Source organism: Rattus norvegicus, chromosome 2 (genome assembly GCF_036323735.1).
Source record: "Rattus norvegicus strain BN/NHsdMcwi chromosome 2, GRCr8, whole genome shotgun sequence".
Classification (NCBI taxonomy): Eukaryota; Metazoa; Chordata; class Mammalia; order Rodentia; family Muridae; genus Rattus; species Rattus norvegicus.
Window position 1 is genome coordinate 112,915,430 of NC_086020.1, and position 24,415 is coordinate 112,939,844.

The 24,415-nt window shown below is 43.9% G+C and overlaps 1 protein-coding gene and 1 long non-coding RNA gene across 5 annotated transcripts in view; one reads left to right on the forward strand and one right to left on the reverse strand.

Moving 5' to 3' along the window:
• The window catches only part of Pld1 (phospholipase D1), a 198,038-nt gene that overhangs the window by 137,610 nt on the left and 36,013 nt on the right, over positions 1 to 24,415 (forward strand). For all 4 annotated transcript variants that reach the window (XM_006232206.5, XM_063281317.1, NM_001399082.1 and 1 more), the window contains 4 exons: positions 907 to 1,025; positions 2,410 to 2,523; positions 13,422 to 13,532; positions 17,423 to 17,511. In XM_006232206.5, coding sequence (XP_006232268.1) covers positions 907 to 1,025; positions 2,410 to 2,523; positions 13,422 to 13,532; positions 17,423 to 17,511 — 433 coding nt within the window. The remainder of the gene's footprint in view (positions 1 to 906; positions 1,026 to 2,409; positions 2,524 to 13,421; positions 13,533 to 17,422; positions 17,512 to 24,415) is intronic.
• Positions 1,019 to 24,415, reverse strand: part of LOC120100789 (uncharacterized) — a 38,671-nt gene continuing 15,274 nt past the window's right edge. The window contains exon 3 of the long non-coding RNA XR_010063795.1: positions 1,019 to 1,179. This is a non-coding gene — a long non-coding RNA (uncharacterized LOC120100789). The remainder of the gene's footprint in view (positions 1,180 to 24,415) is intronic.

The window sequence follows — 24,415 nt, forward strand, 5'->3', positions numbered from 1 at the left end:
ATGATCTAAGGGCCATCTGTTTTGTTTATTTAAAATTTTTGATTTGCATGTATTATATATAGTAATGTTTCATTAGGATATTTTCATACATGTATATAAAGTATTTTGATTATATCTATCCCTGTCTATTACCCCTTCCTCTCTCCTGTTTCCACTAACCCCCTTTCTCTACCAATGAGAAACCCTTCTGTCTTTTGATGGTCCAGAGAATTTAATTAGGTTTGCTTACAAGAGCAGGGATAAGGAGTAACTCATAGGGGCACAGGTGACTTTCTACACGACTGAAGAAATGTCTTCCCTCCCTGGCCATTGACCACCTACAGATCCTCAATAAGGGTCTTAGAATCTCATTATTGTTCTATTTTGTCTGTGAAATTTTGGTTAAATTTTGGAGATCTGATTGTTTCATACCCATATGAGCTTTTTGTTGTAGTGATAAGAAAAAAAAATTTAAATCTCTAAATTTCTCACAGGCATATTTTATGGTAATGAATTAACATTCTCCAAAGAAGGTAGTCTTTTGATTATGTCTTTTTGAATTCTCTCCATCTTCCTTCACTAGAGGGATGTATCTTAGATAATGATTATATTCATATGTCTAAGAAGGTGTCAGTATAGTATAGTATAGTATAGTATAGTATAGTATTATGTATATAACCTGTAATTTCCACAGATCCCAAAGAAAATCATATCAAGCAGGCAGGCTTAGATAAATTTGTACCGATTTACATCTTGTCTACAGATCAATATTGAGCAAAACGAAAGCATATATTAGGGTTGGTAGAGAGGTAGGGGGATGATTGAAGATCTGTGTTTCCCCTGATCAGGAATACCATGATCTCCTAGTTGAGATAAGAGGGGTCCTGTCCCTGTCACCAAACTTAGTGATGGGTCCTTGCCGGGCAGATTTCATCGACAGGTACTCCACCCCCCGGATGCCTTGGCATGACATTGGTTCTGTGGTTCACGGAAAGGCAGCTCGTGACGTGGCTCGACACTTCATCCAGCGCTGGAACTTCACAAAGGTACTGACGTTTCCGTGCCCCGGCCTACACAAAGAAGGGCGGTCCCTGGCCAAGGAGAAGCTCAGAGGGTTGGCAGGAAAGGCTGCTGTGGCTACATTCTGTGACACCATCTATTGTTGGGGATCTCATTGTCATAGTGCTGGGCTTCACAACTCTACAGAAAAGGAAAACAGTTTTCAGAATATTATGATAGTCAGCTTCAGATGCAGAGGGGTAGATGTGATCACAGCCTGTGAATTTAAACCTTTGGACCTGGTAGACATACGTGTCAATTATTTGCAGAGACAGGACCAGTAGACAGCTATTATAGCATCTGCAGGGCTTGTTTAGATGAGGGACTCCAACTGTAAAGTCCCTTCCAGTCCTGGCCTGCCTGGCCCTGTGCAGGTACAGGACTGAAGCAGGCTCTGAGCAAGGAAAGCAGGATGAGGCAGAGTTATCTCTTTTCTTTAGATGGAACCCACTTCCAAGCCACCACTGTAACAGCAAGACCTCAATGTGCAGAAATCCAGTCAAGTAATTGGTCTGTTAAGGGGCCACAGCATTACTTGAAGTAATGATGTCCCTCTCCACTGATAATCTGGAAAAGGGAGTTAGCTGAGTTACTTCTGTAAACAACTTAGAGTATCAATTTACTTATCATTCATGGGAAAGTTACAAAAAATTGGTAGAGTATTTTAAATGTCAATTTGGAGGAGGATAAAGGAATAAGTAAGGTAATATTGCTTTTAATCTACTGTACTGTCAAAAATAAAAACACTGCTAACATTCAGTCAGGTTTTTCTCTACTCCCATGCCCAGCTCCCAAGAGGATAAATTAACACAGCACTCAAAAACTAGTTTTAGATATAAAATCTTTTCCCAGAAACAGTATTTCCGCATCACTTCTAATGGTTCAAATACAGCAAGAATTAGTTAAAACGCTAATTAATAGTACTAAAGACAATGCTTTTGAGACAGGGTCTTACTGTATAGGCCTCTCAGGCCTGGGTGGCAGATGATCCCCTGAATTCCTGAGTAATATGAATCTAATTATGAGTTTTAGTCCTATTTTACTGTGGAGTTGTTTAAAATGAAACAGCGCCTAATTACAGCGTCAAGACAGGTACAACATATCCACACAATAAGAATTTCACTTTCCCAATTATCTATCTTCATAACTTTGGATTGTATCGAATCCTCTTTGAACACAAGTATGAACTCAATGGTAAATACCGTATGAACGCAAGGGTGAAAGAGGGAAATTTGGAAGCAGAGAGCAAAGACAGCTTTCAGCTTTTAACTTAGAAACATCTATTAATAGTTCTTCTGGTTCTCACAAGTCAGGACTAAGGGACCTCTTTGCTCATTCCGGTCATTTTTGAATTCACCTTTTCTGTTTCAGATTATGAAGCCAAAATATCGTTCCCTTTCTTATCCTTTCCTGCTCCCAAAGTCTCAAGCCACAGCGCATGAGCTGAGGTATCAGGTGCCAGGGGCCGTCCACGCCAAAGCACAGGTGAGCAACGTGCTGAGTGACGTCACCGTGACCGTGCCAGTTTTCTGCTGCCTTCAGTTCAGAGTTGCCTAAAGGCATTTTTCTGTAGCCACCTAAACGGATCTGAAAATTCGGTGTTGCGTTTACTGTGAATGGGTTCAGTTTGCTATCTTTCTTAAACCCCTGTGTGTGTCTTATGAATGGACCCAGTGCTGGGTATAGCTGTTCTCATGACTCCCCATGATTCCCCATGATTCCTTGAGGAGTGATGTTAGCAATGCGTACATAGTAAACCTGGGCTCTGGCTGCTTACTCACCAGGAATGAGGCAGAATGTGGAGTCTGGGAAGGGAGTTCTCATTCAATTGAATTTTAGTGCTTAATTAACCAACTACCTTTTAGAGGCTCTTTTAAAAGAATAGGAAGTTGTTTAAGAGAGTCACATTTTACAGCTTCCGTTCCAGCCATCTCAAATTATAAACTGGAAAACTCATGCTCAGTGGGACTCTGAGGCTTATCCAGGGCTACCCCGTACTGATGGGTAGATTCAAACTCCAGCTCAATGGAACTCAGTTGGGTCTTTATCAATGGCCTCTCATATGTCTTCAAGCTCCCCATAGACAGAATGCAGACGGGCCACCAAAAGCACTGTTTACGCAGGTACCCAGCATCCTGTCTGCTGTTCACATCACCAGTGTGGACTGACCTAATTCAGACAGGGATCCTAGTGAATATGCCTTTAAAATGAAGTGTCTAAATCTGTTACTTTGCACAGTGTGGGAACACAGGCAGAGGCCTGCCAGAAATAATGTATTACAACAGAGACAAAATAATACGGTAAAAAGAGCAAGCCAGGGCCGAGGAGGTAGCTCATTTGGTAACGCTGGATAAGGGGGATCTAAGTTTGAGCCTCAGAACCCATGTAAAGAATCTGGGTGTGGTGGTGCATGCTTATGGTCCCTGCACTGGGGAGGGGAAGATGCAAGGATCCCTCTGACTCACTGGCCAGCCAACCTAGTGAGCTCCAGGCCAACGACAGATCCTGTCTCAAAAAGTTAGGTGGATGGCTCTATAGCAACAGTACTCAGGCTTGTTCTGTGGCCTCCACAGCGATCAAACATACGTCCATGTGTACCCACCCACACAAGGGCAATTCACCTGAACACCCACATGCATGCAAACACACAAAGAAAGTATAAAAAGGACAAACCACTTGAGAAAAGTACCTGAGGTAGATGTTTGTCATCCCAGTTTAAAAAGACATTAATGCTTTAAACTTGGAGGCACAGAGAGCTATATATTTGCATATACGTTGATGAATATTTTATGAGCCACATTTGTTGTATGTGAATAAGGAGAACTTAATTCATTCTGGAAGATGAAATTAGGATATTGGCATTAAGAAAAAACCCAGGATTTAAGATTTAAACTTGCGTGAAAGTTGGTGTGGTAGTCACCTTAGCAAATTTAGCTTCTGTTGAATGTTGGTTAGAAATGTATTATTCCTGGGCAGGTGAAATGTCATGGGGTGGGGAGTGCTTGCTACCAAACCTGATGACTTTGAATTTGATATACTGCCCTCCCATGGTAGAAAAAAAGACCCTGTAGGCTGTCCTCTGACCTTCACACCCTCCCTGTGGGTGCATGTGGCTCCTCTGTACCTGCCCAAATAAATGTTCTGGATTCCCTAAAGAAAGACACACATATACAGCCGTATATTTTAAATACCTTAAACAGCTCAATGGGTGGGCCACTCCCTAAATTTCATGTGGCTAACACATTCCCCTCCGATATTCCTGACTTAGTACTTACTAAATCTGTGTTTTATCTTTGCTGCCCTGGACCCTGCTGGGCAGCCCTCCTGAGGGCTGCTTTCCCCCTGCACCTACATGTCGGCTGTCTCCCCTTCCTGCACCTGTACCTTTCCAGTGTGGTCGTCTTCTACTCTCTTGTCATGGTGTGATATCCTCTTCCTCTTCCCTGATCAAGTCTCCTGAATCCTAAAAGTTCCATCTCTGTCTCCTTGCCCATCCATTGGCCACCAGTAACTATTGAGCAGTGAAAAACCAACTGGGGACAGGCTTCCTTTAGTCCTGTGTGTAGGACACTGCAAACAGGATTTTGGGTAACATAATTAGCATGAGAGCTTAAGCCACTACAAACATATATGATAATTTAAAATTCTATGTACTGCTGATTATATCAAGGCTCATTCAAATCATTCACTGACTCAGCCAACATGTTTAAGGACCATATGTTTATATAAGCATATGTTTAAGCACCATCTGTTTACACTGTAAGTCAACATTTTCATCCTGAGAAGGGAGAGAAAAAAAAACTGCTTTTGCTATCTCTGGAAACAGTTTTCTGGAAAGAGAAAGCAATGAGATTGGAAAATTCCCTTGGCAACTCACTGGGATGCACTAAGAGCTTGCTAACAAGGAGGGGCAGGGTCTCTTCCCCTGAGGAAAGAGACCACCGGCTGCAAACCACAGCCCTTGAAGCAGGTATTATAGCTGGTGTGGGGCTAGAAGGGTCTCAAGGTGGCCCTGGAAGCCCAGTGACCTTGCCCTTGCCCATCACCTGTGGAGATGTATGCTGCATCTTTTCCTAAACTGCCTTTCCCCTGTGGAATGCCACAAGGAGTCACTGGGACTGGTGGTGCCTTTCTGATGCTAACGTTCCAGAAAGCCACCAAAGAACTGGCCTGCCACGGGGCCTCTCCAAAGGGTATCCTATATTGGGTAGTGGATTTCTCACTCTGTTCTCCTGTTTCTGTCTGAATAGATGCTTTGGAGCTCGAGGCTCACACATATGAAGAGCTCCCTAGTAAGAGCCAGGACAGCGAAGGTCTCCAAAAGTGCTAATGCCACCACGGGGCGAGCTAGGAGTGAGAGGAAGAGACAAGACAAAATTGAGGAAAGACAGACTCATTGGAAACTAGGGGCAGGGAGCTAGAGTGAAAGAAAATGAGTTAAATGTCATTGATGTCATCTCTAGAAAGGAATGGGAGTGTGTCACACTTGGTGGGTCAGTATGTGAGCAGAGGTCACCAAAGAGGAATGCTCCCACAGCTCTACAGTATGTCTGTTCTGTGTGACGCAAACCATGTTGGAGAGCAGCCGTGATAAAGAGGTGAAAAAGTTCCTTAGGCAGCACTTTGGGAGCGCTGGGGAGTTGTCAGCTAAGACAGCCATCAAGTCAGGAAAACACAGGATCCTGAGGCAGCTGCCACAGTGTTGAGGGCTCAGACAGTGTTGAGTGTTCAGCAGATCATCTCAGCCACCCCGGGGCCTCTTTCCTTACTGGGAAACCTTATGATGCCCGTGAACCAGATCTTAATGCCTTTCAGATCCTCTTTCATTCAATAAATGAAGGCTGTTATACTATATTAAGCATCTTGTTTTGTTTTTATTTGTACTCCACCTGATGTAGCTTAGAGCCCTCAGAAAGCTCAAAGCCTGCACGCTCTGACCCCCCACCCCACCCCACAGCACCCCCCCCCCCAAGAGCAGAGGACAGAACCCAGGGCCTTGTGCTTGCTAGGCAAGCGCTCTACCACTGAGCTAAATCCCCAACCTCACGCCCTGACTTTTAAAGTAGTTGTGTTGATCACTAAATAAAAGCCATTGCTAGAACTTGTAGCTTGAAAATGAAGCCTATTTTGGTGGATCTTGGAGAGCAAATGAAAATATGAAAATGAATTACAACATTATAGGTACAGCTGGGCACATGGGTAGTTGTCAGAGAGTGGCTACTGGAATCACAAGGACACCAAAGTAGAAAATGCATTATTCACGAGCTCTTTAACTCCGTGTTAATCATTTCTTTTATCCTTCTAATCCTCAAACCTAGTATTTTTATAGTGAATGGTTTTATCCTCTCAGTGCCCAGACTGAGGATTACTTCCTGGAAAAGTTAATCCCATGAGGAGAGAATGAACTGTCTCCTTTAAGGAGCCCATATTCAGTGTCTGCTCTGGGCCCTGCCTTTGGGTTAGGACGACTCACTGCTCAGCCTTTCTCAACGCTTGTACCCAGGGCTCGGGTTATAGCTTTGCTAGTAGATGGCCAGTGTGTGTGAAGCTCTGGGTTTGCTTCTCAGCATCCCTTACACCCAACGTGTCAGGACAAGCTGTAGTCTCAGAAGTCAGGTGGAGGAGACAGGAAGTTAGGAAATGCAAAGTTATCCTTGGCTACAGAGTAAGCTCAAGGCTAGCCTGGGATATACAAGACCCTTTCTCAAAAAAAAAAAAAAAGACATATATTTATTTTGTAATTTTTGTGTTATTTTTCTTATAGGGCTTTTTGCCCTACTAAAGAAGCCTGAGGCCTAGAGAAATCTAGAGTTGTTCAGGTTTTCAGCTGACATAACTGTAGTTCTGAAGAGAAGACTGTCTAGATAAGCAGACACTTCAAAAATCTCTCTCCCCTTGCTTCATTCTGTTCTTCCGTTCCGACCCGTGTTACTCTGCCCCTCACCTCTTGTTCGTTCCTGCTAGATCCATCTCTAGATCTTTTTCCAGAATCGTGGCTGTCCACTGCTTACAGGGAGAAAGCAGGGATCTGGCCAGCTCTTGCCTTCCTGTTGCTTGCCTCATTCCATGGGACACTGGGGATTGAACCCAGGTCCTTGGACAAGGGAGACAATAGCTCTATCACCGTTTATTTTCCAGAGAACCCACAAAGGGACAAAGAAGTAGATGTTTGGCCTTTGTATTCACTATTTCATCTTCAAAGAATTCAGTGTTGTGTTTTCAAAATTCCCACCCTCTCGTCTGCCATAGAAAGTAGGCAAAATGGCTTTGAGTTTCCGACCCTCCTTCCCTCATCTCCAGAGTACTGAGATGTCAGGGATGTGCCACATAAACCACCCGTTTATGTGGTTCTGGGGACAGAGCCGAGGGCTCTGCACAGCAGGCAATCATTACCGACTGAGTTATGGTCTCAGCACCCTTCACTGAGGTTTTAGAGCACAGTTTATTTAATTACATAGCAGAGAGGCCTATTCTTACTTGTAAATAAGCATTATGATAACAACGAAAAGGTCGGTTCTTGGGTCAAGCCCTGATGCTTACTAGCTGTCAGCCTTGGGGAAACTGCTTCAGCTCTCTGAACACATTTTCTTCTTTTATAACTCAGGGCTAATAACCCTGCTCACTCACTCCACAGGGCCAGTGATAAATAGGGATGCGTGGAAAAGCTAATGCATGCAAAGCACTAAAACGGCTGTGGAGCTCTGTATAGTTCCGTGGGCACAGCCCCTGCTTCGTGCTCATTAAGGCCTGAGGTTCTATCTGGACAACCACACAATCCCTAAAGAAAACTCTCTCCCAGGAGCTGTCGACTGCCAATATTGCCTCAGTTTTGTGAGTCCCTCCAGCGCTCCATGTAGGACGTTGTCTGGCCTTGGTCTTGTGCATGTTGTCACCACCAGAGGAAGTTCATATATGCAACTGCTCTTTGGTGTGCAAAAGACACAGTTGTTCTGTTTAGAACTGAGCACGCCACATTCTAGTATATGGCTTTCACCCAGAAATAGACTGGCAGTGCTAAGTGGGCTTAATGGGTCTCAAACAAAAACAAAAACAAAAAACAAAAACACCCACATGAGATTGGGAAGTGTGGGTAGGGGAGGAACTCGAGAGAGGGAATGAGGGGTAGACTTGGTCAAAACATGTTATCTGCACATAGGAAAATCTCCGCCAATTAAACAAAGCATGGTGGTTCACTGCTGTAATCCTAGCACTGGGGAAGCAGAAGCAGAAGGAACAGAAGGTCAAAGTCAGTTCCATGTAATGAGTTCCAATCTAGTTGTGGTACATAAAACCCTGTCTCAAAACAGGAAACAAACAAAGATCAGCCACTAGAAAATGGCTCTGTGTTCCTTCATCAGTGTCTGCACTTTGATGCTTCCTCTAGGGCAGCGAGTGGCTCTCAACTTTCCTGGTGCTGTGACCCTTTGATACAGTTCCTCAAGTTGTGGTGACTGCCAACCATAAAATCATTTTCATTGCTACTTCGTAACTGTAATTTTGCAACTGTTATGCATCTTGATGTAAATATCTGGTATAGGATTCCTATAAAAGGGTCAATCCCCCCTCAAACCCCCTCCCCAAAGGGATTACAACCTGCACCTTGGGAACCACTGCTCTAGTCTTTCAAAAGTTTGCAACAAAGTTGACATTTTATGAATAGGTCACTAGATGGGTTCTTAGTAAAAATACTTATGTCACATATATTTTTTGAAATGGAGAAAAAGAATATTTGACTAGGTAAAGTAAATAATGAGGAAAATCCATGACTGTCTTCTTCGGTAGATACAGTTCACACCCTTCCACAGAGGGGTTACAGTATGGCCAGGTTAAGGAGAAGGGAACCACACCAAACAGTTACTTCTGAGAAAGTCACCCAGACATGAGAACTCACTCCAGAAGTTTCTACAAACATCTCTGTGTGGCTCTCTTTAGTACTGAGAGTCTAGAAGCCATCCCAGGACACTCAGAGAAGACACAGCAGGGAAAGGGACACACACATGGGGAGAGGTGGGTAGGCATGCTGCCTGCTCACGGAGGATAGAAAAGATCTGGTTTTTCTATATAAGAACAGACTAGGTGCTAGCCACTCCCACTGTTAGTTGAGATACATTAAGACATGGGACACTTTCCGTCTTTAAGGTCAATGAAAATGACCAATGTATGTCAGCACCAATGTGGAGTTGATTGTATTAAATCTGTCTGTTTACCAATGAAACCATCTCTTAGACAATCATGCTGAAATTCCTGCAAAGATGGGGACAAAAGGGAGGGGGGAGTGAAGGAGGGAAGAGAAAAAAAAGGAAAAGAAAATTTATTGGCTAGTAAATGGCATCTAAATTATACTCCTGGAATGTTGTTTCCACAGTTGGGTGAAATGTCCAAATGGCACACAGTAGGTGCATTTAGGAAGGGGGCGTGCTAGGGTCTGAGTATAATACTGTCTAGCTGGTGATGCTATCTAAAGAGGTGTGCTGGAAACTGTGTGTCAGGTTCCCGTTAGAGGAAGCAGTTATCAAGGATGGTCCTTTGCAGGTTATACCTGGTCCTTGAGCCTTCCTCTATGTCTGCTTTCTGACCATCATGAGGTGAGCAATTTGCTTTTCCACATGGTCCTGCCCCTTGCTCTGCTGCACCAGGGCCCAGAAACAATGGACTGATCTGCCATGGACTAAAACCTCTGAAACCACAAACCAGTGCCGACTCTCTTCCTTTCATGGATCCTTTGGGATATCATGGTCACAGCTATGTACCAGTTGACTATGAGAGACAGGCAAGAGGAAGCAGCTGTGTTCACCCATCCAGCTGTTCTTCCATACACAGGTCTTCATGGATCAGCCTGTGTGAGCACAGGTCTTGGTCAGCTCCTTGTCCAGCACACAGTTGGACTTTTGTGGATTCCTCATTTATCGCTTATAAGTAGTTCTATCCAGTCCCTGTCTTTGAAGATAATGAAACTAAAGTCTGGTAGCTTAAAACAAGAGGAAATGATACAGACACGGGAGTGCTTGCTCCTCTTAGCATGTGAGAGGCTGAGGCAGGAGGATAGCCCACCAGTGCAAGACCAGCCTTGTCTAGAGAATTAGACCTTGTCTCCAACAACCAACCAAACAGCCTAAGTGAGTCAGGGATGGGAATGATTCCTTGCAAATCTGACATCAGCTCTGAGGTTGTAAGTGCTGACAGTAGGCACTGTACCCAGTGAGTCCCAGGCTGATTGTAGACCCAGAGACCCAGCAAGGCGACAATGCTCCATCTGTCACATCCTTCAGGACCATCTCCCACTGCCTGTCTTCCTTTTGTATCTCCAGCTATACACATCTGCCCCCACCCAACACCTCTCTGGAGTCTCATCCTTTAAACACTCTCTTTTCTTTCTCTCCTTCAACCTCAAGACTGACTTCTTACTTTGGTTCCAGTAAAAAGGCTTTTCTTGTGCAATTGCCTGGCCAACTGAGCAGTAGCCACTCAATCACAGGGGCTAGAAAGGAAGGAGCTTGTGGAGGAGACAGCCCATTAGGTCAATGTTGTCACTTCCTTGACTATGTTCATTTTTAGCCCAGAGTAGAACAGTGAGGCTCAACTGCAGGAGCACTTCTCTTTTCTCTTTGGACTCTGACACCTGGGGATAACTACACTAATGAATGCCAACCTTTGCCTGATGGCTACACACACACACACACATGCACCCATGTGCACACACACAGTGTGTGGGCATGATCTTTGTCCATAATTCACTTGGAACACTTAGGGAACTAACACTGAATCAAGATATATATATTATATCAATGGATATATATGTGTGTGTATGCATGTGTATATATGCACACATAAATATATATATGTATATACACATGTATATACATACACATATACACACATACATACCACTCACACACATTGAATTTATAGGAATTAAAAGCATTCTGGTGAGAAAGGAAAAAAGAAACTTGGGAGAGATGCTAGGAATGTCCTAAAGGTTTTCCTGCAAGATACATTTCTGTTCTTTATAAATTCATCTTAGGCCCATCATATGGGAGGGCAAGAATTGTGACTAATGAGAAGGCTATTTTATGTTTAAAAAATAGGACACTGTACAGGGGAAAATTTCCACTCCCAGTTACGATTTTGACCCTAAACCATCAAATCAGATCTATAACATTTTTTTTCTACATTTTCAAGTTGTGTATTCAAATGTGCGGTCTGATAAGTGTGGGTTAGAGTTCATTATGAGCACATTTCCAGTATTTTTCTGCATTTGAGGGGATGGCCTGGAGGCTCCCCTATGTGCACGTGAGGGGATAGCCTGAAGCTAGTCTATGTTATATAGTTTTAAAACTAGAGGCATTAGACAAGATGGCGAGGTCAATCCCACAAAGAGGGGAGAGTGATTCTTAAACTGAAAACCAACAGAGATCAGTCAACGCGTGTTGATGTCTGTGACCACTGACAGCACTTTCTGAACTATCAAAGATGGAAAGCCATTAGGGTGGTTTTCTACAACTTCAGGGCTCCAATGGCAAAAGTGCAGGCCGAGCCAAAAGGAAATCCATCACTTTCAGTTACTCTCGTGGTGACAGGCAGGTTCTGACTGACCAGGAGAGTAAATGGTTAATCATCCCAAGTAGTATTTTTTCCCCTCTTGCTTAAAATTTAACTTTCAAGTTTGTCCCAGATCCTGACTGTTTTTAATTAAGTGACTTTTCCTTTGTGAGTGCAAGCTATGAACTTGGACTTGGGCAATGGGATTGATGACGCTAAACACTTGGGAGTTGGGCAACTTCCTATATTTAGGTGTTGTAAGAATTTCGAGACCTTCCACTTTGGTGTATGGTCTGTCCCATACATAGGGTGTGCTTTCTGGTTATACAGCTCAACTTTAAACATTTAAATGGCATTGATTACCTGTCCTTCATGGAAAATGACAGCTATCTGATCCCTGCTTTCTTTCCTTGGCAGGCATGACTTATCAACCCTGAGCTATCTATTAGTGTACCTTCCCCCAAGAATTCCTTTTCATCATTGCTCGGAAGGCACTCCGAATTGACTGGATATGACATTTGAGTTGACACCTGCTATGACATCTGCCTGCTGCTAATTTTATCTTTCACGCATGAGTTTTATTGAGTCTTTGAATCAGAGCAAGTCTGAGAGGAAGAAGGTGTAGGTTTCTGGATCTCAGGAAGGCAAGGATGTTCCCACTATGGTTGCTTATAAATTCAAGCCTGAAACTTGGCAGAGCCACTCTTGTTTGCTCAGTTGTTCAGGAGAGGGAATGAGCCTCCAAGGCACTGAAATGGTCAAGGGGATGGTGCTAATGGTATACCTGGAGCTGTGCGGCTGTCTTCCCATTGTGTGCTGCCAGGGGCCAGCTTGTCTGCAGAGCTGCAGCCTGCAATGAGGATGTGTGCTCTAAGGACCTTTACACTGCATCTGCACTCTCGGGGTCTCACGGTTACACTATTTGGCAATAACATCTACCAAGAGTTTAAACAGACCTAGAGTTGAAACTTGTTTAATCTTTATTTCTATCTGCTGACTAATAACATAGTTCCTCGGAGGTCATGTTATTTCCTGGATCATTTTAATTTGATTTGTGTTCATGGTTACGTTTTTCCACTTCACACATGTCCATGTACTTGGCATCATTAGTAAACAGCTACAGACTGTTTATTAGGCCTGATGCTTGTTGAGATATACTTCACAGTCATTAATCTCTGCCATGCATCAAGGGCCTTGACCTGTATAGCATGTGCAGTCGAAGGACTGTGATAGGGAAAGAGGGCAATGTTAATTGTAGTGGCCTAAATAAGTCTTTGAAGTATCCATCGTAGGAACCACAAGTCGAGTCATCACATTTTGAATGAAAGCAAGGCTGGATGGAAGACTGCTGTTGTAGTTTGCTCTTCTGTTGCTATGATAAATGCCATGGCTATTATCAACTTGGGGAGAAAGCAGAATCTGTCCATCATTCAGGGGAATCCAAACAAGAACTGAAGAAGGAACTGTGGAGAAACATTGCTTACTTGCTTGCTTCCTTACTCATATGCATGCCTTTTAAACACAGCTCAGGCCCACTGGCCTAGGTGTGGTACTGCTTACAGTAAGCAGGGCCCTCCTGCCTCAATTAGAAATCTCGAAAATGCTCAGCAGGGGAATCTGATGGAGGAGTTCTTCAGTTGAAGTTCATTCTTCCCAGACGTGAAAAGCTGACAAGATTAGCCACCACAAGGGTGTGTTCGGGATGTGCTCTAAGTCTTCCTCAAACCACATGGGACTCAAACCTCTGCAGTCCTTGATTTAGAAGGAGTGACTTCACTGCATCGGCACTAATAGTACTATCCCTGTTGTCTGATGTACACTCCTTGCTGATTGCTGTCTTGTAGTTGCTCCGATCTGCTGCTGACTGGTCTGCTGGTATAAAGCACCACGAGGAATCTATCCATGCTGCCTACACCCATGTCATAGAGAACAGCAAGCACTACATCTATATTGAAGTAAGTATGTCAGTGGGGCAATTCCAGAGGAACCTGCCTTCCCAAGTGTCTTAGTTCCTATGGCTATTATAAATACCATAACCCAAAAATAATTTGGGGGAAGGGAAGACTTTATTTGACTTAGATTTCCATGCCGCTGTTTCTCATCGAGGGAATTCAGGGCAGGAACTTTAAACAAGGCAGGAACTGAAGTAGAGCCCAAGGAGAAATGCTGCTTACTGGCTTGCTTCCCATGCTGGATCAGTGCACTTTCTTATACCACACGGGACCGTGTTCACAGGGGTGCAATGTGGCAATGCCCCCAATGGACTGGACCTTCCTATATCAATCTTAAATCAAGAAAATGCTCTATGGATTCACTTGCTAATGGGTAATCTAATGAAGGTATTTCTTAACCTAGCTTCCTCTTTCCAGATAGCTTTAGTTTGTATCAAGTTGTCAAAACACTAATCAGAATACCAGGTATATATAAGACTGTAGGGGTCCCAGTTTAGGATTCTGCATTAATAAGCATAAATAGAGTTATGATGGATTCCAAAGAAGCAGTAATGAGGTTATCTTCCAGCATGCCTGAATTCACTTTGCAAGATCTATCTCAGTACTCTAATGGAGCCTCACAGACCCTTGCACTAACTTATACCAGCTTAAGTATACTTTTTTCTTCTTTTGAAACAATCCTAGCTTGGAGTGGGAGTCTTCACTGGGCTACAGTTAGGAAGTCCATCACGAGGCATGTGCTGTTTCAGGAGCGTGCACCCTTGCACACATACACAGTAAGGTGCTCATATGCAGTAGACCAGATGCTGTGGGATTCTGGAGTAGGAAAAGGCAGGGAAAGGACATGGGGATGGGAGATATGAGGATATTAGAGCTGAGAGGTGCTACTGATAGAGTGTTTTCAGACTCCAGACTGTTCAGAATCCATGAGAAAATCTGAGAATATCGTTTAGTGTGGGAACTTCAAAGTAGACACAGAAATAGTAAAAAGCCCTCGGAACATGAAACAATTTCCAGTAATGGGGGACACGCAAACCAACACAAATCTCCCTCCTTTATCCTTATTTTCTTTTTCACATTGAATAAAAATAGTGTTCAGCCAGAAGTTAATTGTTGGGAAAATCTTTCCCCTTCCTTGGAGGCTATCCCTCTTCCTTTCCTTAGAGTGACAGTTGGTTAAGGACCATCAGCCAACCATTGTGCTCTAGCTATTTCTCAGACCTGGAGAGAGAGAGAGAGAGAGAGAGAGAGAGAGAGAGAGAGAGAGAGAGAGAGAGAGAGAGAGAGAGAGATTGTTAAAAACATTGCAGGCTGCTGTGCAGTCTTTCACATGGGATCCCATCGCAGATTAAAGGCATTCATTAGTGGAAACATGAGTTAAGTCTGCCCTGGAGTTTAGTAAGACATTTGTTATCATTTACTGTGGGAGTGATGCTGTGGTTGCCAAGGTGTAAGTTGCCTCTTCCAGCACCCAGTCATTTTGTTTCATCTTTAAAAAAATAAAATAGCATCAACACCAGTATATTAGTTACTCTTCTTGCTGCTGTGGTAAAATAACTGACAAAAGCAATTAGGACAGAAAGGGTTTATTTTGGCTCCCAGTTCTGAAGAGCATAGTCCATCATGGCAGCAGGAGCAGGAGGTGTCTGTTCATACCACAGACAGCCGGGAAGTGAGATGATGGACATAGGTGCTTAACTCTCCTCCTTTTTCATCAGTCTGGGTCCCCAGCATAATGGTACTGTACACATTTCAGGTGTGTCCTCCCACTTCAGTTGACCTAATCTAGATACAGACTCCCAAACTAGCCCATAGATCTGTATCCATGGTGATTCTTGATTCTATCAACTTCACCATCATGTCTATTACAAGCGACTTTTCTTTCTCAGGCTAGCACAGCATTGAATAAGGCCAACAATGCTGTGTAGGCATACATGGTTGTAGACATTTTTCTGGGTGATATTTATCAGGGTAAACAGTCATCATTTCCTTTAATCAGAAAGAAAGAAAGGAAAGGTAGAAAGGTGGAAAGGTGGAAAGGTGGAAAGGTGGAAAGGTGGAAGGAAAGAAAGGTGGAAGGAAAGAAAGGTGGAAGGAAAGAAAGGTGGAAGGAAAGAAAGGTGGAAGGAAAGAAAGGTGGAAGGAAAGAAAGGTGGAAGGAAAGAAAGGTGGAAGGAAAGAAAGGTGGAAGGAAAGAAAGGTGGAAGGAAAGAAAGGTGGAAGGAAAGAAAGGTGGAAGGAAAGAAAGGTGGAAGGAAAGAAAGGTGGAAGGAAAGAAAGGTGGAAGGAAAGAAAGGTGGAAGGAAAGAAAGGTGGAAGGAAAGAAAGGTGGAAGGAAAGAAAGGTGGAAGGAAAGAAAGGTGGAAGGAAAGAAAGGTGGAAGGAAAGAAAGGTGGAAGGAAAGAAAGGTGGAAGGGAGGGAGGAAGGGAGGGAGGAAGGGAGGGAGGAAGGGCAGGCATGTGGCAGTTTGTCAATCTGTTCTAACAGCTGTGATGCATGCTAGCCTGCTAATACATGCTAACCCACTGATGCATGCTAAGCCAATGATGCATGCTAACCTTCTTTGTAGCATTTGTTTGCATCATATTCTCAAATTAGGCTCTGTACTTACCTTCCTGTGTACTGTCTTCTGGAGGAATTGCACCTACCTGTTCTGTGCTACATAAAGCTTTATGCACTCCTACACAGGGTATGCTGTCAAAGAATGCAAATCAACTTCAAGTTATTCCTTGAGACGATTAGAAAATATACCATTACTTGAAGAAGCATTTTGTTAGAAATTACAGTTGTATTGCAACAATCTGGGTTCTATTTCAATAGGCAGTATTCATAATCTTTATTTGTTATTTTCAAGATTCCTTTATGCAGCAATAAAACCTTTTGTATCATTAGGATAATAGTGTGGCCACTTTCTAGCAATAGTGTCGAAGAATGTTTTATAGATCTATGAATTACAGAAGTACTTAAAGTGAAAACATTTTTTCTTTCTACTTAGTTTACATATATATCTATATGTATGTATGTATGTATTCAAAAGAGACTTGAGAGCTGGGGAGATGGCTCCCTGAGAAAAGTCATCTCCATATAAGACTGAAGGATGAGAGTTTGGATCCAGCAGCCACATCATGCTGGCTGAGTGCAGAAGCCTGCCGTCACTTGGCAAGTGGACACTGGCTGCTAGACTCGTCCTGTGGGCAGTTCTGGATTCAGCTGGGAGCCCTTGCCTTAGTTAATAAGGGAGAAATGAAGGGTGACCTCTGAGCTCAGCCTGGAACCCCCACAAGCATGCGTGTACCCACATCGGGTATGCTGGTGCATAGACCATGCATAGACATACATTCCACAGGAGAAAAAAAATCTTTGGAAGAGATTTGAAATTGCTTAAAATAAAAATTTAGAGACTGGAGGAGAGACCCAAAGGAAGAAGACAAGGTGAAAGTGGGTGCTAGGAAACACTTCAGAGAACCTGGGCAGAATGAACAGGACCCTGGCCAGGCACCATATTGAAAAGTAAACTCAGCCTAAGACAGGACATTTGCCAGTGCAAACATTTTAATCATAAGCATGTGCACAGGGTAAGAATCAGAAGGAAACCTAGTTGGGTAATGTCCTCGGCCTTCTAAGAATGCAGTTTCAACATCTGTGTCAGGGAAGTCACGTAGCCCTCCACTTGAGACCGATGTGATAAACACTGGACAATGTAACAAAGCACATGAGACCTAGAGCCCCATGGCACTTCCCATATTCTGAGCCACTTAGTTTCCTCGAGCATACTCATGTGAGCCATTTTTAAATAGTAAATTTGGTGTTTGTCCCCTCAGCCTCCATATGGTATAGGGCATCCAGCAGAGAAACAAGGCCTTACACAAGTGTCCTATTTTTTTTTTCACAGAACCAATTTTTCATAAGCTGCGCTGATGATAAAGTCGTGTTCAACAAGGTGGGCAATGCTATCGCCCAGAGAATCCTGAAAGCCCACAGGTAAGGTTACCTTCCTGCTCTGTGCCTTTGAACAGAGTTTGAGCTAAACTGCTGTAGCTGCTCTGGCTTCTCTGTAGAAGTGGTTCCCAGGAGCTCATGTTGAAAGTATACTCGTCCAAGTCGTCTTGTGAGTCAGGTCTGAGAAATTTCCGGTCTGTCTTGGTGGGAATGTGGAGTTTTCCAGGGTACAGTCAGCTCCCTGGCCTGCCCTTTCCCCACACACGAGGTTTAGATCTGATTTGTTTAATGGCAGATAGTGAACTATGCTTGCATCAACAAGGCAAAGCAGACAGAAAAATTTGCCACCGAGTTATATTTAAACCCTTGTTTCCATATGTCATATTTCTTTGGCTCACAGAATTGTTTCTCAACAGGTTTATTCTGATCTTATCCATGGAGTATGCAGTCCACCCAAAGTCGTAACAGTTTAACAGCTTAGCGTGGCTTAACTATGGCTTAACATGTTTTGTTATGTTTATTTTAATAATATCAGTACTGCTGTGTGTGTATCTCTGTGTGTGTACATGTGTGTGTCTGTGTGTGTGTGTGTGTCTGCATGTGCATGTGTGCACATGTGTGAGAGAGTGTGTGAGAGTGTATGTGCATGTGTATGTGTGTGTGTCTGTGTGTACTCACATGTGTCCACTCACATGCCACAGTGTACCTGTGGAGCTTCGAGGAAAGCTTCTGATAGGCAATTCTCCCCTTCCATCAAGTAGGTCCCAGGGATTGGACTCGGGTTGTCCGCTTGGCACCGAGTGTTATTATTCTCATAGCATTTTATGCCTATTTTCTTCTAAGAATTTTATTTCATTTAAAAAAATGTCATTTTATTTGGTGTGTGTGTATGTATGCTCAAGCATGTGCCTGTGCATGTATGTGTAGGCACACACATGCCTACCAAGCTATCCTGCTGTCCTAATGTCTGGGGTTTTTTAGTTTTATCTCTAAGTATCTGTGTCTCTGACTCACTTTGAGCTCTTTCTGCATTTGCGTGAGTTAGCAGTCCACCTTCATTGTGTGGTTGTGGCTATAGATTTCCCCCAGCACGTAGGTGGAACAGGCCCCATGTGTCTGTGGCCATACCACTCTGAATGCACCCAGTGTGGTTTGAAAAGACTCTCCTTCCCTAGCTGAATTGTTTTGGCCTCTGGGAATAATGTTTTTTTGTTTGTTGGTTTTTTTTTTTTTGTGGCTAATTTGAGCTCTATGTAAAAATTGCAAAGCAAACAGAGTCATTATACCTCACTATTAAAGTCTCTGAGTGCATGCAGTGAAAAATACCACATTTATGCATATTTGGAGATGAAACCATCTTTCCATCTTTTTTCATACCATATTGTGGGGATTTTATACCAAATGACATCTTAATAGTAGCTATCAACATCTTCTCTCTAATTCATAATTCCTTGTGAAAGTGGGTCTTAACAGCTGCAGGTGTTCAGTAGATCACATGACTCCTACTATTACTTCCTGTTCTTGTTGCTGTGACAGAATCCCTGACAGGAAGGGTGGCTGTACCTCAGAGTGTGATGGTATTCTCCAGCACAGTGGGGAGAACACAGCAGGATGTGGATTGCACGTTGGACGGCTGGCTGAGGCCAGGAAGCCGACATAAACATAGATACCTCACTTGCTTCCCATGTTTTAACTCAGCCCAGGGCCATGGAATGGCGCTGCCTTCATCAGGAGCGAGTATCTCGTGTTAATTGAGCTAATGTGGTAAATCCCCCCAGACACACCCAGAAATCTGACTCAGGGGATTCTAGACCTTGTCAGGTTCCAGTCAATATTAACTATCACACTTGTCCCGGCTACTTGTCAGCAATAGGTACAAATGGCTTTGAGCTCTAGTCTCTGTAATTTTGATGAACTAAATGTTTCCTGGCTTGTAAATATAATCCACAGATGCTTGGGGAGAAAGAAATGCTTTAGAATGTGAACCATGTTGTTAGTACTTCAGACTGAGTAGGAAGGTAAAGGACTTCCTCGAGTTAAAAAGGTATGTTCAAGAGAAACATTGAACTTTAAAAAATTCAAGACTACTGTGTAAGTAAAATGTTTAGGTCAAGCCAGGCATTGTGGTGAACACTTTTTTTTAAAAAAAGATTTATTTATTTACTTTATGTATATGAGTACACTGTAGCTGTCTTCAGACACACCAGAAGGAGGGTATCAGATCCCATTATAGATGCTTGTGAGCCACCATGTGGTTGTTAGGAATTGAACTCAGGACTTTTGGAAGAGCAGTCAGTGCTCTTAACCACTGAGCCATCTCTCCAGCCCATGGTGAACTCTTTTAATCCCATCATGCAAGTAGATTTCAAGGCTAGCCTGTTCTACATAGTGAGTTCTAGGATAGCCAGGGCTATGCAAAGAGACCCTGTCTCAAAACAACCCCCCAATAAATCTCAAATCAATCTCTCTCTCTGTCTGTCTGTCTGTCTGTCTGTCTGTCTGTCTGTCTGTCTCGAATTTACAATGTAGACAGAGCTGTGTGGCCATTCAGCCCCACAGATGCTTCTGTGCTCACCTCCCAACTCCAGGCTAGAATTCTCTGCTATCATACGTAGCTTTTTGAAACGTGACCTCTGGGGATTGAACTCAGGCCGGACCATCATGTCTATAGCTCAAGGACCTTGCTGACTGAGCTGTCACCTCAGCTCTAGAACATTTTTCTCTACCATGTCAGTTTGCATCTAAAACATGGGAATATTTCTGAAATTCTAGTATTTTAGAGCAGGAAGGAACTCCGATGTTTTCGGATTACACATTTCCCAGTAGCCCTGTGAGCTGATTCTCAAGAGATTCATGACCACGCGGAAGAGAAGTGCCATCTCTGACCTTACCTTTCTGGTTTCACTAGATAGCTTGAAGTCTGTGGGTGGGCTAGTCTTGTTAGGCATGGTGAAGACAGAACTTTTGCAGAGGTCTCGCAGGCTCCTGCAGTGGGCAGGGGCCTGAGGGCTGAGCCTTTGTCTTTCTTTGTAAATCTCCTTTGCGAGACACATCTGGTTTAGTGACTGGACACGGGCTAGCCTAGAGCACAAAGCAGATGCAGGCAAGTGTCAGCAGGCCGCCAGGTCTGACCAAGGAACATGGGACCTCAGCCAGGTCCCTCCCACCTCTGGTAGTTCCGAGTCCCTGCATCCCGCTTTCTGCTAGGCAGTCTTAGTTTTATTTCAGCTTTGGAATGAAGTCTCACCCCAGTCCCCTGGAGCCTTTTACTTCCTTTTCCATAGCCATCCTTCTTCACGAAATGGGATCCTGCTAGGTCTCTGTGATGTGACCCTGTACTTAGCCCACTGTGATGGAAATCTGGGGGATTGCTGCAGAGAACATGTTTGCTCCAGTCCATGAGCCAGTCTGAGTTGAAACCAGTTCCCAACCCACTTGAAACGTGCCCTTGACAGTTCAGATGTGTGGGGCGGGCAGAATAAATCATGACCCTCTGTCTCAAGCTATCTCTTTCACACCTCAACTGAGTAACCCAAGGGATAAGATAATACTGTTCTGATCAAGACAGAAACATTTTAAAGCACTATGGGTCATAAAATAATGGTATCTGGGGGCCATCTTGGGTCTCTGCCTATTTTGACATTCCTGCTCTGGTAGAAAGCCAGGCGATGAGATTGTGCATCTCACATGCCTATCACCAGGAACTTGTTATACAATGAAAACAGCCAGTTGACTTCATGTGTCTGCTAATACCGAACTGCATTCAAGTTCACCTTTACTAAGCCACCTTTAAAACATGCAGCTTTAAACGCTGTCTAACCTTTCATGATGGTTCTTACAAGTCTGGGCGAGTTACGTTAAATGGCTGCTATGGGCAGTAGCCAGTGGTGTTTTCTGTCCCTGGGGACCAAGGGCATTTTCTTGCCATATGATCCACAGACAGGAGGCCTCTTCAGTCTGTCGATTTGTTTTTCCAATGCTGTTTCTTCAGAAACAGAGAAGGATGCCATTATGTGTGCACCGGTGGTATCAGTTAGGTGATAAAGCACTAGTTAATGTGAAATTATTATAGCATTCCTGGGCCGTCCGTCATCTGCGGGCAGACTAGAGTAGAAAGAGTCATCACAGCTAAATCAACTCTTATTTGTTCTAGAACAGAGACTCCTAGAAAAATGTCTAACCATTCCTATTTTAAATTGTTAGGTACATACTGTAGAATAAAACTTGCTTAAAAAGAAACAAAATTAATTTGTTTTTAATTTAAAAAAAACAAAAAACTTTCCTTTAGCTCCCAGGCACTGACCCCTAACTCACTTCCTCTGCCTCTGGGTGACAAACTAGGACTGTAATGGGTTTCCCTTTCTGCTGGACTTTTATATTCCCTTTTGAAACAGTTTTAGTGTGTGCATGTGCGTGTGTGTGTATTTGTGTGTGTGGGTTTGTGTGTGTGGGTTTGTGTGTGTGTGTTTGTGTGTGTGTGTTTGTGTGTGTGTGTTTGTGTGTGTGTGCGTGCGTGTGTATGTATTTGTGTGTGTGTATGTGTGGGTTTGTGTGTGTGTGTATTTGTGTGTGTGTGTTGTACATACCACAGGACCTGAGCAGCGATCAGAGGACAACTTGTGGGAGTTGGTTTACCTTTCCTTTTAATTGAATTAAAATATCAGAGGGTAATTTTTGAGTCTTTCTGGTTTTTGTGGGTTACTTCAGTCAGTCTTCCATCTTGTGAGGCAGGACATAAAGCGTCTCATCCTAGAGAGGAGGCAGCTGAAACTAAGCAACCCACACAGAACTCAGACGCTGCGCTTTAGTACTGTGGAATGTCTCATAGGCTCGTATGTCTGCATGTTGACCCCTACCGGTGACGATGTTTGGGTTGTGGGTTCTTAGACGGCAGAAGCTCACCGGAGGAAGTGGGCCATTGCTCGTAGGAGCTACTGTGCTGGTGCTGTTTGTTTGAGTCTCTTGTAGTCAAGGTTAACCTTGGTGTCACTGTGTAGCCGTGGGTGACATTGAACTTCTGATCTTCTTCTCTCCGTCCCTCAAGCCTTGGGATTACAGTCATGTGACTCCAGGGCTGAATTATGCAGTGATGAGAATTGAACCCAGGGCTTTATGCATGCTAGGTAAACAGTCTACCCTGTGAGCTAATCCCCAACACAGGCCTTGAAGTTTTATAGCCTGGCCCTGTGTCCTGTCCATTTTGCTTTCTGACGAAAGAGACAGTCTGATTCCTGCCACCATGTCCTCCACCATGATGGACTGTGTGCCCTCCCCACCATGATGGACTGTGTGCCCTTCCCACCATGATGGACTGGGTACCCTCATACTATCAGCAAAAGTAAGTCATTCCCTTAAGTAGTCTTTTCTTGGGCATTTGGTCAAGCAACATGAAATGTAACCAAGTCACCAGGACTTTAGCTTCTGCTCTTCATGCCCAAGTTCAAAGTTTCCCTTGTTTCTGAGGAATTACACATTTTTGATAAGCTTTCAAAAAAAAAGCCAAGAGAGCTATTTCATTTAAAAACAAACAAATATTATGCTTCTTAAAGTAATTACTCGGTGGATAAAATTTCTTTCGGTTAGAGGATATCTCTCTTCTGTAATTTTCATATCCTGTAATCTTGCGCTGTGGGAAGGCATGCCTGGCTTGGTGTAGACTCGGTGTGCTGAAGGGTCTGGGCCGCAGTTATCAGACAAGGAGGGAAACGTGTTCACTATGACACGTTTAGGCTCTGCCGTTTCCCTGTGGGAAGAAGGCTACCATCTTCCCATCTCCAGACAAGGTTTGGAGAAGAGGTTACATCAGGACACAGATGACCACAAATCCTGGCAGGGGAGGCTTTGTTTGAGATCATCCTATTGCTTTTATTGTATTCCAAAGCAATCTTATAAATGGTCATTTCAACCTCTGGATAGAAAAGGAGCATGAGGCTGGGGCCAGCAATCGTGTTGAGCCCGAGGTGTGTCCTATCTGGGGTTGGTGAAGAGCATTTGCCTTAGTAAATGATTTATAGGGTCTCATTTGGGGTTATGTCTTGGCAGAGGTTAGCAAGCCTGGGGTAATATTGAAGTCAGATGTTCTGGGTAACCCAACCCTCTTATACGTCAAAGCCTGTCATTTTTAAAAGACAAGCAATGAATGGACTCCTTTGTTTGGGTGTAACGCAGTCTGTCACAGCCCACATGGCCTCTTGCATTTAGATCATGGTTGAGTCAAGTGGACATTTCTAGCATCCTGGTAGATTTCAGCCAAGTCCCTCATCTATAAATAAGACAGGGGCAGAGAGATGCATCACATCTTAAAAGATTCTCTAAACACAAAATGGGAAGGGCTATGTCCCGCGAGGCTTCAGAATGAGCCCAGCAGAACTTATTCCACCACAATCTAAAGATTCCTCTCTAAAACATGCCAAGGAGCCCCACATGTGATTTCTCCCTTTCTGACAACCTTTGTCATTGCTATGCTACCCTGTCTGTGTCCTCAGTGCCTCCCCACTCACAGTGAAGAGCCTCCTACCCTGACTGCTCATTGCTACAGAAGCTCCTTTGGGGTTCCTTCAGGTCCTCAGACTCAACTGTGAGCTGATCCCACTTCTCCTCACAGCCCTCCATGCAGCCGAGAGCACAGGCATGAGGGAAGAGGCACTGAGAAGGAAAGGGCTCCATAAGAAAGATCAGGAGGGGACAGAGAGGCCTTCACCTACCTGGAGGGAGCTGCTATTCTTCTTCGAAACATGCAAGCAGCTTTATGACAGCCAAAGGCCTTAAAATGGTCTCTTTTGAAAGTCCACATCCATAGGGTGGAGAGAGCTCAGTCAGTAAAGCAGTAGCCGGACGGACGAGCATGAAGACTGGGTTTAATCCCCATAATCTCTCTCTAAAGGCTGGATGTGGCGGGATAAATGTGATCGCAGCGCTGGGGCCTCAGACAGCTGGATCCCTGGGT